We start from the raw sequence: 16,329 nt of genomic DNA, 5'->3' as shown, positions 1-16,329 counted from the left end.
CTTATACTTGTTGGTGAAACAAAACACCTGTGAGAGAGGAAATGGTAGAGGACTCCAGCTTAATTTAAGAAAGCATTCAAATTCAAACAGGATTTTGCTGTCATACTAAACTGCTGTGAGTTTATCTGGCTGAGCGCTGTAGATTCCTGACATCTATTCTTTTATGTTGTGAAATGTTTGGTTGAAGTGATTGGGAAATATGAAACCGTTTCAGACTGCTGACTGAATTAATACTGCGCACAAAACTAAGCATTTGCGAAAATCTTACAAAAGTGTAATGCTATTTCATAACATGGAAATGCCTTTTATTGGATATTTTTAAGGATTTTTTAAAAACAGATTAATGAGATCATGTGAATATGAAAATAACCAGACTTGTGCTGAATACTGATGGTAAAAAGATCTGGAGTTGGGAGTCAAGAAAAACATTAACTGACAAGCCTTTAAAAACTGTAGTGAATTAAATAACTAAACAAGAGGAGAATATTTATGGGTCTATTTCTGATTACCGAGGCGCGTGGGCTGCTTGTTTAAGTTGGCATTCGTGTGCAGCCCGTGTGTCTCAGTTGGCACGTAGACAACAGGAGAATTGTCCTAGATAAACCAATACACATTATACCCCCAGCTTCTTGTCAAGACCACCCAAACTCTGTCTTGTCATAACTACCTTAATTTACACAATCCTTAAATAAGATTGAGGGTCAAATCAAGAGTGAGTGAGTGAGTGAGAGAGTGAGAGAGAGAGAGAGAGAGAGAGAAGACGGAAAAAAGGGAGCCACTGTTGAAAACCTCCGGTTGGACTCAGAGCAGTCTGTATATTCACAATCGCGCTTTCATGCAGCCGGTGGGCCGGGTCTGGTCTGGCCGGAGCAGCGTGCAGAGGAATAATTTAAGATCGAAGTAAAACCAGAGCTGGAAAAAAGACTAGTCAGTCACACTGCACTGACTTTAAGGCTGAAGGTCATCTGACCCCGTGTTACACATTCACTAGACTTCAACTTTCTGTGCATGCCTCTGGTTACATAATGCAATCAGTTTTTTTGATGCAAAATAATGCATAATTTACAAACCCAATTCCAAAAGTTGGGACACTGTACAAATTGTGAATAAAAACAGAATGCAATGTGGAAGTTTAATATGTCAATATTTTATTCAGAATACAACATAGATGACATATCAAATGTTTAAACTGAGAAAAATGTATAATTTTAAGGGAAAAATAAGTTTTTAAATTTCATGGCATCAACACATCTCAAAAAAGTTGGGACAAGGCCATGTGTACCACTGTGTGGCATCCCCTCTTCTTTTTATAACAGTCTGCAAACGTCTGGGGACTGAGGAGACAAGTTGCTCAAGTTTAGGAATAGGAATGTTGTCCCATTCTTGTCTAATACAGGCTTCTAGTTGCTCAACTGTCGCATCTTCCTCTTTATGATGCGCCAAATGTTTTCTATGGGTGAAAGATCTGGACTGCAGGCTGGCCATTTCAGTACCCGGATCCTCCTCCTACGCAGCCATGATGTTGTAATTGATGCAGTATGTGGTCTGGCATTGTCATGTTGGAAAATGCGAGGTCTTCCCTGAAAGAGACAACGTCTGGATGGGAGCATATGTTGTTCTAGAACTTGGATATACCTTTCAGCATTGATGGTGCCTTTCCAGATGTGTAAGCTGCCCATGCCACACGCACTCATGCGATCCCATACCATCAGAGATGCAAGCTTCTGAACGGAGCGCTGATAACAACTTGGGTTGTCCTTGTCCTCTTTAGTCCGGATGACATGGCATCCCAATTTTCCAAAAAGAACTTCAAATTTTGATTCGTCTGACCACAGAACAGTTTTCCACTTTGCCACAGTCCATTTTAAATAAGCCTTGGCCCAGAGAACACGCCTGCACTTCTGGATCATGTTTAGATCTGGCTTCTTTTTTGACCTATAGAGTTTTAGCCGGCAACGGCGAATGGCACGGTGGATTGGGTTCACCGACAATGTTTTCTGGAAGTATTCCTGAGCCCATGTTGTGATTTCCATTACAGTAGCATTCCTGTATGTGATGCAGTGCCGTCTAAGGGCCCGAAGATCACGGGCATCCAGTATGGTTTTCCGGCCTTGACCCTTACGCACAGAGATTGTTCCAGATTCTCTGAATCTTTGAAGTTATCATCTAAAGTGCATAATATCATCCAAACTCTTTGCAATTTTTCTCTGAGAAACTCCTTTCTGATATTGCTCCACTATTTTTCGCCGCAGCATTGGGGGAATTGGTGATCCTCTTGCCATCTTGACTTCTGAGAGACACTGCCACTCTGAGAGGCTCTTTTTATACCCAATCATGTTGCCAATTGACCTAATAAGTTGCAAATTGGTCCTCCAGCTGTTCCTTATATGTACATTTAACTTTTCTGGCCTCTTATTGCTACCTGTCCCAACTTTTTGGGAATGTGTAGCTCTCATGAAATCCAAAATGAGCCAATATTTGGCATGACATTTCAAAATGTCTCACTTTCAACATTTGATGTGTTATCTATATTCTATTGTGAATAAAATATAAGTTTGAGATTTGTAAATTATTGCATTCCTTTTTATTCGTAATTTGTACAGTGTCCCAACTTTTTTGGAATCGGGTTTGTACATGATAATACCCAAGATACTAGCACAAGTAAGAATGATGCACTAATTGCAAGCAACACTATTACTATAGCTCATATACTTGATAAATTATGCTAAAGACATAAATGAAACCTTAAATGCATTTATGATTTTCACTTGTTGGACAAAGAGATTGAAAAAACGTGGACAATCACGGAATCTAGTCAAACATTTTTACATGGATAAATCAAAAGTAGATCGGTACACTTAAAATTGAAACACGATATAGACTAGCGTCTGTGAATATTAAGCCACAAAATACTATTTAAATATAAAACCTGCATGTTCTTAGTTTCTTACGTGAATGAATGGCGTAGACATGCGGTTTAGTTTACTACACACATACTGAAGTGTGACGCTTGCGGTGTTTTCAGCTGCTTCGTTTTCTGAGAGTCACCGAGTATATTACGGTTCATTTTGAGAAAAACTAACATTTACAAACAAAAACTTCAAGGTCTTGCAGTAACCCATCAAAATAAAAGTTTGGTATAACTTGAAGAAACTGTGACGGAAATATGTTAAAGTAGTGATATTATTACTACTAATAATACTACAATTATTAGAACATTTTTAAAGGAATATTTACCAGAAAAGGAAAAAAATATATGCTTTTGATTGTTAATTTAATTAAACCATTAAAAATGGAACTACATTTGCTAAAAAACAAACAAAAAAATCTATTTGTAAAAAAAAATTCCAAAATGTTAGCAGGAAACTTGTAGACTCATTATCATTTTTTTCCTCTCCCCAACTCTACCACTGTGCTTAGAATATCTGGTAAGCTTCAATAACAAAATGATCTTGAAATCTGTTATAAACCATGATTAAGTAAACCGATTTAAAGTAAACATAACTGATTCTGCTGTGGACAGCATCTTCTGGCAAAACACAGTAATGCATCTGCCTCAATCCTCACAAAGCATTATGGTCTAATGGAGCGGTTGAAAGTTCATAGTTTGTACGTTCAGAAATGCATTGCATTATGGGATTGAACGAGTGCACTCAATGTCCACTATTTTTTCGTTACACAAAAAAAACCACAAAAAAAAAAACAGCCAGTAGCCGATCGTGAAACGAGCAGAACAAATTGTCCAAACAGTTCATAAAACCATTTGTCTTTATGCAACTGGCAGAAGCTTTTATCCAAAGTGTCTTAAAGCACATTAAAGAAACATTCCTCAAAATCAAACTGATAAATCAAACAACCTTGATGTTGCTAATGCTTGATCTACAGGAATACAAAAGCAGCAATTGTTGCAATAAAGACGCAAAATGTTTCCGACATTCGTTTGTTCCATTTGCGTTTTATAAATCAGGGCCAGCAGTAATGTAATTATTTACTTTTATTCTCAGTACTGCATTGATGTAATGCACAATTCCCATCTCTTCTCCCCTTTCATCCCTCAGTAATCCATACTAGCTCTTTCTGTGTTTACCATCTGTACGCTCGCTTTAGCTAAATGTTTAAAGAGACTTTTTGCCATTCAGGTTTACACAATAGGATCATGTTCTGTCTTATGGGGTCATTAAGAGACTCTGACCATCTTAGGAGCACTTTAGCGGTGTATCAAAGGTCTGGCACACCTCATCGTCAGATGACTCGTGGATGCTGATTGTCAAAGTTTGTGTGGCAAATTTGAGTAATGTTTACATGTTTATTTGATCCTCCCATCCTGGATGTTCATACGGCTTCCTTACACTTGCGCGACTTGAACAGTGGTCCTCTTTAAACGTCCAGACAGGATGTTGTCTAATTAGATGACACCATGGAGCCGCAGCTGCCGTCAGACAAGTGATGCTTTGACTGACCAAATTTAAAATGCCATTAAAGAAATGTACAGTAGCTACGGGTGGTCCACATGAAAGCATCTGAAGGTGAAGCGTTTTTTCGGAAACTACTAAAATAACTTTAAAAGAAAGCACAATGACTGTGAAATTTCAAATACTGCAGAAGTATGCAAAATGACCACCAAGTTTTATAGGATGTTGTGAGTGGTTGCCAGGGTGCTGTTATGTGGTTTCTAAGATGTTTCTTCAGCAGGTAAGCAGCCTTTAGCATGTTTTTAAAGCATTCTGACTGGTTGCTCACTGGCCAAACAGCCCAAAGTACTTGCCTTAGAAAGCCACACCAATGATTGATATCCAAATACACGATTAGTGCGACCTTTAATCAGCGGTTGGTCAGATAATCAGGGTGTTTTGCCCCAAAATTACACCATTGGTTGAGCTCAAACATAAAGTTTAAAGGGGTCATGAACTTCCACTTTTAAGGGGTCCACTTATAATGTTATCAATTTATACATCAAAAAACATCATAATTTACAAGTAATAGGCTATATTCGGTCATGTTTAGACCCCTTTCATCGGAACACTGTTGGAATAGGCATGGCGGATCGTAAACTCTGACGTAAACGCTCACTGCTATGATTGGCTAACAGTTGTGTATGGTTTGACAGCCTACAACTTTCATAGATGGACGCTGCTGTGATTTAGGTTAAAAAAAAATGATCACAAACAATCTGTAAGACAAAACAGTGATTATGTGATAAAAACAGTTACTCACTTGTGTGTTGCGACATTACTGTCAGATCCAATGTAGTCAGCACAGCATCATCTTATAATTTAACCTTTTCTGAAAATCCTGCATCAAATTGTGCCTGAATCTGTGGTAGAATGAGGTGAACAAAGGACTAAGTTCTTACTGACATGGTCTAGCACTTTGTTAAAAATAAAGTTTATCATTAGGTTTCTGAGTAGACCTGCATTTGCCGTTATTGTCATTTACCTACTGTGCGCACTAATCGGTGGGCGGGGCTAAACAGGCAGTGATGCAGAAGCAGGCGTTGATCTTCTGTAGAGGTGGTGTTTATCCACACGATTACTTCATAAAGTGGCACATTCCACAACCTGCCGTTTTGGCAAATTTTAGACTAACAAGAAAGATTGGAGTTCTGAAACTCACAGGATGTTTTTATAGCACAATGACTTCTTATATAACAAGAGATTGATGAATTTTGATTTCTCAGTTCATGACCCCTTTAAATAATATTCTAAAAAGCACCCGTGAAAACAAACCAGGAAAGAGACTGAATGAAGATTTGGGAAAATGACAGATTTATCACATTCCAGTAAATTATTTATGGAATGTTAATTAAACTAGGAGAGTTGATCACAAGGGTACAGTATTTGTTGTCTTTTCCATATTGTTACCGTGGAAGAGAAAAATAAGCTAATTTGAAGGAACAGAACACAGCAGACTAAAATGTTCCATTATATCCTTCTGTTCTATTGCGTTTATGATTAATGTCACATTAAAGTTCCCAGATGGATAAAAACGCAGCATGATGGAAAATTCATGTGTTATTCAGTTAAACAAACAGATAAGAAACTTATTTGAAATAATTTCAGTCCTTTTGAGTTGAAGTTCCCCAAAGGGGATGTGCCACTAATTATACGAAACCTGTTCATAAGAGGATGGTCATCACTGCAAATTGATCTGTGATAAGTACTTTTTTTTTTTTTAAAGTAAATTAAATATTTTTACATTTTAGCCAATAATGTCTCCAAAATCTCTCCCAGCCCATTCATCCAATAGCAATTCAAACCAGTTTCTCCTCAGCAAATTTAGCTTAGCCCCCCTCACAAAGACAGGAAGCATTGAATTCACAATAGGCACATTGGTGAAAAATCCCCCCCATACACCCCACCTTGGAAAAAAAAATTCCCGGTGAAGGTCACAGTCCACTGCTCTTCATTGGCGTCCCGGCCGGTTCCTCGGACTGTAATGCTTGTGTACAGACCCTTTTTCCCCCCACACACCCCTTCAGACCAGCACTGGCCCCCTCTCGCCCAAACAAGAAACAAAACTAAACACACGCAGAGCTGGATCTATTTAAAGAAGCCTCCAAATACAAATTTAGCCGCATCTAAAGAAAACAGACATGCAAGACTGAGTTCTTTGGAAGCAGTTCAGGGATATGAAACCCGTTCACGCAAAAAGTCCTGCTTACAACACCAGACCTAGTGGAAGCATAAACATGTTTTGCAATAAATAACAGTGAAACAGCCGCATTACCTCGTTTCCGTGCATGTTGCCCACGTATTTGAATTCCGGGATGCCCGTTCGGTGTTCTATGGGATGTTGACCCAGTATTAAGACCCAGAGTTCTCTTCCTAGAAAGACAATGTAAATGTTAATCGACTGCAAACAAATGTTTCAATAAATGAATCAGTGCATTTGCAACTGAATTAAGTGCTGTGGATCTTGTGCTGGTCACATGATTAATGTCTCGGTTTTCTCAGTTAACCAGATACTCAAATAATGTTTTTGCACAGTTTGGCCAGGAACCTGGCAACCCAATCCCATGTAATCTCACGTCTAGCTCTCATTCACTCTGTCTGCTTGTCTCAGCCTCTGAGGACTACTGAATATGGAGATCTCATATTCATTGTGCAAGTTGAAGCATGCTTGCTTCAGAACAAAAAAAAAAAAAAAGAAAAGAAATCAAGATGGGCTTAAAAAGGGAAATGAAGTCTTCCAAACCATGACAAATAAGTGTTTGTCTTTAGAATTTAATGAGTGAATTTGATTAAAATTCAAATATTACAATTTAGTGTAGCTTTTCAATTTTAATCTTAAAATATAAATATAAAATTAAATTAAATGGTCTAATAAGCACACACAATACTCTAGCCCAGGGGTGTCAAACTCAGTTCCTGGAGGGCCGGAGCCCTGCCGAGTTTAGATGCAAACCTACTTAAACACACCAGGGGCCTGTTCCATAAAAGACGCTAAGAAAAGCGGGGATTAAAGTCCAAAACCTGACTTGAAATAACCTAACAAATCAATCGGGACTAAAGCGGTTTCATTAAGGACAATTCAAGTTAACCCAATCTGACTAATTCGATCCAGGTTCAATGAGTCAGGATAATGTGACGAACATGCTTATTCTGAAGCAGCCCTTAATGTCGATCATGGATCAATTCGATCCACCATGGCAAACAGCGAATATTTGTGCCGTTTAACGCATTTGAAACATTGTGTTTTCCTCAGTGCATAACTGACTCGTCACAGGTATATTTTTCATCTGTAAATGTCAGAAAGTCATGCAAATATATCCATTTAGCTGTCAGGAGTGGGCGGGGCTTACGTGAGTGAACGATTGCTGCGGCGCGCATGCGCGCTACACAGACGGAGCAGGATAGAATAATAGTGCAAGAATTCTGAATAAAATATACATTTTGCTAAAAATATTTGTTGTTGGACATTAAATGTGACAATTTTAATCCTACATTTACGTGTATTTTTATGATAGCAGTAACTGTTAATCAAATGTAAGCTGGCTATACAGCAATGGCTCAAATGAGTTAAATGTGTGTTCCTCTTATCAGTTAAAATGTAGTCTGATTTCTATTATTTATTTAAATTTTTAATTCAGTGATTTTCACTTTTGATTGTGTTTTTATGCTTTAATGCTTTAAAGAGCCATTTTAGATTGTAATGTTTTAATGTTCTAATAACCATAGGTACAGCTGTCATAAATTCAGAGAGAAAGGCTGCATGGCTAGAAACTTCTGATCAACTGAATGCACTAGTAGCCACAATGCTAAAATGTCATTAGCCTACATTTTGGGCACAATACATTAAATAGAGTTGGTTATAGCCTATTTTTATTTATTTGATTATTTAAGGTGTATTTTCTGTATACATTTATTTTTGGACCGATAATAAATTCAACTGCTTGTATGTGAGAGAGTCAGTGGTAATATTGATGCGTTCCTATTGGTCAGTGTTAGAGGAGCTCAGCTTAGCCTGACAGTTAGCCTGCTCTTGAACGGGTTAGTTTGCCAGCATAAGTTGCCACGGTGACTGAGTTTGAGCTATGGTAATTTTGCTTTCAGAAACCAAATCAAGTGAAAATAAGTCAGAATTACTGAAATAAGCCTGGCTTATTTGGTAAACTTGTTTTATGGAACAGGACCCTGATCCAGCTAATCAAGTCCTTCAGGCTTATTTGAAAACTAGATGGTTTGTGTGTTGGAACAAAACTCTGAAGGGCTGCGGCCCTCCAGGAATTGAGTTTGACACCCCTGCTCTAGCCCTTTTATATGTGGAACTTGCCATTGATCTACCAGGGAGAACGCTTTCCAGAGAGTACCTTTACAAAGATCATCATGGGCCATCCTGAACATCCCCAGGCGCCAAAGCTAGGGGTACTATTGTGCCTCCCTAAGTAAGCTGTGGTGTGTGTGGTCCATGTAAAGTTCTCTAAGGTGTGGACCTTGAGATACTTGAAGCCTTTCTGTCTCACTACAGGGGCCTCTCTCCAAGTACACAAAAGTTTCTTTAGTCTTGTTGACACTGTTAGAAAAAGTGTCAGGTTCTCCAACTCTAACAGATTAGCTACTTTTATATACATTAAATTCCTGTAAAATTACTGGATTAACTTGTTAAAACATACCTATTATTCGACACCAGAATGTCATTAAAACAGCCTCTGAAACTGGAAATATAGTAGCTGGAAGTATAGTACGAATTATTTATATAGTACGAATAACTTATGTAGTTGATCAAGATGTCTCGGCTCATAATTTACTTGTAAACGTAACGGCATCAAATTCTGTGAAATGGGTCAAACTATTATAAAGCAGACTTCTAAAAGTACCTCAGAGCATCCTGTACGTGCTCAAACGTGCATGCCAATGTTGCCATGTCCACACATACCATCTGTATAGGACTTTAACAGTTTATTTTGGCATTGTCTGCACTGATTTGACAATTTTGACAGCAAGTCCTGTCCACACACAATCTCCAGAAAAATGCAGATTTACAGCCAAGTGTCTGTGTCATCAACAAAGTCAATGGTCTTCTGGTCGAATACACTCAAATATACTGGAATAAATCAGACCTGCTATTAACACACCTGGACTTACCAAAGCAACAAAAGAGTAGGTGTGATCTTGGATAGATTTTATACAGGATTTAAATTTGACTCCATATAGTCAGCATGAAATTAAACTTCACCCTGTCTATTTTCTAATTGCATCTTATACATCTTATTGTGAGCAATTTATTTGGGTTTCTTTTTTTTTTTTTTTTTTTTTTAATGTTTTGACCTCAATGTTTATAACCGAACCAAAAGAGTCATAACAAACCTTGCCACATCTCAGTACCCGCCCCACATTTTCTTTCAATAATCCATTACACTTCGATGTGTCATAGATCTGATGCCACTTGTTTCATCGTGACTTTAACAGCAGCTGAAAAACTGCTCCATTCCATTTCCTACATTAACAAATTGTATTTTTGCATTTCTGTACAGATCTGAAATCCAGTTACTGCTGTTTATCAAAGACAAAATGATATGCAGAATTATGAATGATTAAAGGATTTCTGCAGTGTAATCTTGATTAAGCCGACACCGTTGCCAAATGACAACTGGCATTTGTCTGGGTTGATAATCACCATAGAAGCGCTTTAGTTAAATAGGCCCAACAAATCAAGCATATGAAACACTATTACATCAGAGATAACCATAGCCCACCCCCACCTCCAGTTCTTGCCCTAGTGGGCAACGGTAACATTGATTAGGCCGAGACGGGGCGGTCAACAAACAAGGACGGCCTTCCCGGCTAAGCAGCTGGTGTCCTAGATTACCTCTAGTCAGCTCGGGTCTCTTATTTCCTGACCTTAAATAGACAACACAGTGGGATTAGGACAAGGGGTTAGCCTGACGGGGCAAGAGCGTACAATGGCTACACAATCTCATTGAGGTCTGAAGTGATTGGAGAAATGGGCTTTACAATCAGCCAGTAACAAAGGCTCCCAAGAGATGGAGATGTGTCCAACTTCATTAAGGGTTGCTTTCTTGAAGTGCGACTCCAGCTAAATGAAAAGATATGGTACCACATTGTCCTTGGATTAGCTACGGGCACTACTTGCATTAGTAGAATCTGATCTTTAACTGGGGAAGCAGGGGTTTACTTGAGATTTTAATCAACTAAAGTGGGCCCAAGGGTCAGCCTTGGGGCACACCGCTTGTATAGAGATGAAGAAAACAAGATTTTGTCAGAAGCATATGGAGGACCACCCTCATGGAAACAGAGGTTGAGAGAATTTGTACAGCGTGATATTAGCATCTAAATCAGATGAAGAAAAAGAGAGAGGGAGAGAGACTTGGCAGCGGATGTGTTCTACTCAATGATGGTTTTGTGCTGAGCCAAAAGAGCAACCTGATCCACAGACAGAATTAAGTTAAAATGTCACGGACTAGCAGCACATTCAAAGATAAACCAATGTCTCCATCACTCTGTAATCTTAAACACCATAGTTGTGAGCTAGGTGGCCAGAGTAACTCAACAAAATTACTTTATTAAGAGCAAAAAAAAAACAGGATATGAACTGCAGAGTTTGGCAGATTTTGATGGAATGAAAGACTATCATAAATGTGTCATTTAGTTCTCTTTAAACACATTAAAAAGATTGAACAAATTACAGTTGTGTATATACAAACACTACCATTCAGTAAGGTTATTATTTTCTTCAGCAAACAATCAACAATTCTATAATAAGTAATTTTACTGTTTTTACTGTATTTGAGCAAATAAACAACCTTGGTTGAACAAACTTATTGACCCCACACTTTTGAATAGTATTGCGTATTCATTCACTCATTCTGGCCTGAAATTTTAAGTTTAAAAGTGGTAAAGTTTTATGCTTCAAAAAGGCAAAATCAAACATGAAGATGAACTACATTAAATCAGAAAAAGCCTTAACCTTTAATGTCAAAGGATGCCTGACAATCACTTTCTTTCACTGTTGAAAGTACTGTCTTGTCTGCTTCCCGCATGCAAATCAAAAGGTCAGATTTATTTGTTATACCAATCTCTAAACACAGGAGCTGCATTGTGCTCCTGTGCGGGCAGTATTTACCGGATCTGTTTAACTCTGACAGATTGACCGACTGTGGAAAACAGCAAATCTTTAGCTGCACTGATTTCCCTTTCAAATAACAAATGGGATGAGCAAACTATCCTTTCAGACATCCCCAGACAATACAGACTGCTTCAAAATGCTCTTTCAATATGACCGTATAGGCGTAGAGTAAGACCTTTGAAGCAATGGATCCTTTTGTTGGGGTAATAAAGTAAAACTGGCTGGTCTTTCCGAGCACCTGAGTAGAACCATGGGAAATAGTGTGAGGTCTATTCAAGCAAGTTGTGTTCTCTCACTGGATTTCGCTGCTGATATGAACCGCTTTGCTATACACTTCAAGTGGTTTGGTATTTGGCGCTCGGAAACTACGAAACGAGAAGTTCAGTCAGAGGCCAAGATCCTAATCAAATGTTGTGTCTAAATTATTAAATTAACTAAATACAATTTTCTCAGATGTGAACAACAGACTAAACAAATTTTAAGAAGTATATCAATCTAAAATCTAAATGCACTCTTTCAAAGTTTAATAGCATTGTGGTTTAAATTTGTATGCTTATGGAATTGCAACATAAAACTGGTAAGTACTTCAATCTTAGTAACTACTTGTGTGCCAGCTATGATCAGCATGTAGCAGGACTGAAAGGGCTGAGGAGATTGACTTGGACACCTTTATTATAGGACGCTTCAAGGGGAGACTATTTTTAGGTAGTCCAGCACATTCAGAGATATACTGATGTGAATTTCACAGACAGTGAGAGATTCTCTATGGAAGTTCCCAATATTGCTTTACAAGTGGCCCTAAACCAGGGGTGCCCAATCCTGCTCCTGGCGATCGACTGTCCTGTTTAATTAGAGTTGGAGCTGAACTTTGCAGGACAGTCGATCGCCAGGTGCAGGATTGGGCACCCCTGCCCTAAATTGTATTTGGACATTTAAGCAACACCTTAAATCAGGGTTCCTCAAATCTTACCCTGGAGGGCCAATCCACTGCAGAGTTTAGCTCCAATCCTGATCAAATTCATCGGTCTGTGATTTTCTAATGATCCTGAAGACATTGATTAGCATATTCAGGTGTGTTTGATTAGGGTTACAGCTAAACTCTTGATTTCTGGATCTACATCCTTCATAAACGACAAGCATTTCTCAGAAGACTTCTATTTTGTGAAATGTTTTGTGGAAGGTTCAATGACACTTAGTTTATTTAACATTTTTGCAATGATGTTTAGACTTCACACAAGGGACCACATATTTTTGAGGCCAATGTTCATGTAAACAACTGTCAGTTTACAACAAATCAAAAAGGCATCTGCTTACGAATCAGTCAATACAAAATTAAAAGTTAATCCAAATCTTTATCGAAAAACACATGAGCAAGAGTGCAGTTGATTTGGCTGTAGATACACGGCCTTAGGGGTAGAAGTACAGTGTGTTCAATGGATTGTAATGTTTAACAACATACCGATTGTTCAGCTGACAAAATTCTTTCTGAAAACAACAAAACACACCAAGTAGACAAAAACTCCATAAAACAGTTTTGAAATGATAGGACCTCACAGCGGTGTTTTCTTCAATATAGCATCTGACTAACCTGATTAAGGTCTATTCAGACCACAATGGCAAATGATACTGCTTTTCCACAATACTTACCAAAAAGAAAAAAAAGAAAAAAAAGAACTTAATTTTGAGCAACATTGACACTATTGCCAGCCCATTTTTTCAAAAAAAAAAAAGCCAGAGTGCAATGAAACATCTCCATGCAACATGCTGTAGCAGTGCTCCTGAATGAATTAGAGTGCAAACAAATCAGCTCAACGAATTCAATGATTTACCTAAAAGAAAAAACACACACACACACAACCTACTGCTGTGAGGGTGTAACCTACAGAAATATTAGTTGGAAATCCTACACTTTTCATTCCATTGACTTTCATTCATATGCAAAGTTCCAAAGTTTGGTGAACCCTGAATTCGTAACACATTATGATGTGCGATCAGAAGAAGAATGATACATCACATTTGACCAATAAGATGCATCAAATGAATGCAAACTTTAAAGCGGTCTATTTGTAATATGTTAAATTTGTGTTATTATAAAGGCGACACAGAGCAGGAAGTCATAACTCATGTGTTTGTCCAAAAACGTGTTAACATTTTACAATTATTATTCTGTAAACATTTTACAGAATGTTTTAATGTTTTGCTTTAACTTATTGCTACATTTAAAAAAAAAATAAATAAATAAAAATCACATGCTCACAAGTCTATTGATCTTGAACCTGCAAACATAGACAATACAAACAGTGAAAAGTCCCAATGCTGAGGGACTGTATATCAGGCCAATCAAATTAAATAACCAGAACTAACCGTTTTATGCATGTATAAAATAGACAAATTAACTCCCCTAGTTCAGTTTCCCCCCTACAGAAGCACTCTCTCAACTTGCTGTATTTGGGTCACTGTACTGCTGCTGCTGTTTGCAGACTCAAAATATCTGTTGCACAATAAGCTCTCTGATGGACATCCAGGCAATAAGTTTGAACCTGTTGCATGCATCTGCCACCATATGCCTGCCCTCAAACAGTCTAACACTGTGCTCTTCTGCAGGAACACATACAGACAGAGAAGAGTTCAACTCACGGATGATAATAGGCAAATATTGTCAGGTTAATGCTGAACCACAGCTGGTTTACCTTCAACGGACTGGCCGATACTGTGTAGATGCGTGATATCAGGAAACATCCTGTTGATGTCTTTCAAGTACTGCTCCATTTCCACGCTGTTATGATAGCGAAACTCCAGACCGTGAATGGATGACAGCCAGGACCATAAGAAAAGGCAGAGCGTGAAGACGAACATCCTTTGAGCCAACACAAACAGAGAAGACAATGACGTGGTGTGCCCTTATCTTGATTCATTTCACTTGTATTGTCTGTCAATATGGATACATATGTTTTAAAGCCCTGAGGTTTGGAAAAATATTCAATAAACATGTTACTTTATATGACAGGGGTGTACTATGTCCAAAGATGCTAAGCAGCTCACTAGGAAATTATCTGAAATATAGTTTGGACAGAAGAGCCCACGGCTGTCTATGTAACAATTAAATAATTTTCAGAATCTTCATAAAGTAATTCTGAGCATCACATCTGCCTAATTTGTTTTTAGCGCTTGCTTTGTAGGCATCATCACTTAGCATAATTATCTATGCACTTAATAAATGTCCTTGCAAAAGGTACTATGATGGCACCATGGTACAAGTATGATATTAATGCAATTTTATGGACTTTAATACATTTACATGGTATTTCAAGGTACTTAAAATATGGCATGTTAGTGTTCACGTCCAAAACATGATCATTGACTTGCATCTAACAGGTCAGCAGTAATCTAATATGCTTTAAACTGTAATGTAATATGTTTGTTTTTAGATATTAACGTTTGCCTTTTCTAGGAGCGTGCAGTGTATTGAGGATAAAGGCCATAAATTATGATGGGCATAAATGCAAATTTATGGATAAGTTTAGCAGGTGCTACAGTGATGGTGTCAACTCGATATAATATCATAACAACATACATGTATATGTACACAAACTCATAAGTGTCTGTACAAACAGTAAACGACAGTATCAACAAATAATTAAAACCACCATTGTGCACTTAAATTATAAATAAAACATGACATGATTAATAAAAAAGAAACAAACCGCATTACTTCATAATTAACCAAACAACTTTAGACGTTGTACTTCGTAATAATGAGAGTAAACGAGTAGCTTTACCTCTTGTGCGTTCTCCGAGACTGTTTATGTCCTTCTCCTGTTTGTTCAGTTACTCTCTTCTCATAATATCATACAATATGATGTTAATAAAGTTCATAAGTTGTCGTCCCGCTCGTGTCATTGATAAAATGAAGGTGTCTTGTTCCATACCGCAGTGAGTTCAGCCGACTCGTGTGTGTTTGGTTCAGCTGTAGGAGGCGGAGCGTGAATCAATGATACTTTAACTGAACTTACTGGTGAACTACCGTTTATTAATCATCGTACACGTACAGCGACAGGTGTTACCTGGGAATTAGTATTGCTTGACATCTTGATCCAGTTTGCATATTCATATATCCAGGCTGCTACTGCCTGTCACAATGACCGTCACGCACCACCATATGTTTGACTATTTTCAAAAGCTTAAGCTTAAAAAAAAATGCATATATTAAAAAACAACAACAACAACAAAACGCATAGAGATGACAGTCATAAAATATGGGAAAGGGTCAAAGGTAATCACCGATTATGGCTTGGATGTCACATCACATCCTGCATGGTTAAAAAGCAACATCAATGACGTTATCAAGCTCTTGAGTTTTAAGGTTTTGACTAAAATGTACAATCTAGTGGGTGGAAAACTCAGGCTTTGCCCTCTGGGTCTGCATTTGTTCAATGGCATTAACATTAAATCTAGAGTCAATAAAGTCATATATAATGAAGATTAAACTTTTATATTGTGCGTCGTTCGAGTAAAATCCTGCACCACCCTTACCTACTTCATGAATTGTGAAGTTTGAAATAGATCTCTGGTATCAAATTGCACAATATGTTTAAGCAGAAGGAGACATCTGGTGGTTGTAAGAAGATTGTGCATCAAAATATTTTCCAGTCTTTAGAATTGAATCAATCGCATATTATTTTCATTAAACAAGTCAGAACACAATATATTTCGACAAAAAAACGGCAGCCACATTTTTTTTTT

The 16,329-nt window shown here is 37.9% G+C and overlaps 1 protein-coding gene across 1 annotated transcript in view; it reads right to left on the bottom strand.

The window, feature by feature from the left end:
- LOC306861593 (carboxypeptidase M-like) overlaps nt 1-15,542 on the bottom strand; it is a 49,988-nt gene extending 34,446 nt beyond the window's left edge. Inside the window, exons 1-3 of the mRNA XM_079403962.1 lie at nt 15,366-15,542; nt 14,277-14,443; nt 6,727-6,824 (exon numbers count right to left, since the gene is read on the bottom strand). Of these exons, the coding sequence (XP_079260088.1) occupies nt 6,727-6,824; nt 14,277-14,442 (264 nt within the window). The 5' untranslated portion in view covers nt 14,443; nt 15,366-15,542. The remainder of the gene's footprint in view (nt 1-6,726; nt 6,825-14,276; nt 14,444-15,365) is intronic.
- Between the last annotated feature and the right edge of the window lie 787 nt (nt 15,543-16,329).

The sequence above is a fragment of the Barbus barbus genome, assembly GCF_936440315.1.
Source record: "Barbus barbus genome assembly, chromosome: 42".
NCBI classification, from domain to species: domain Eukaryota; kingdom Metazoa; phylum Chordata; class Actinopteri; order Cypriniformes; family Cyprinidae; genus Barbus; species Barbus barbus.
This window is presented reverse-complemented; position numbering and strand designations above follow the sequence as displayed.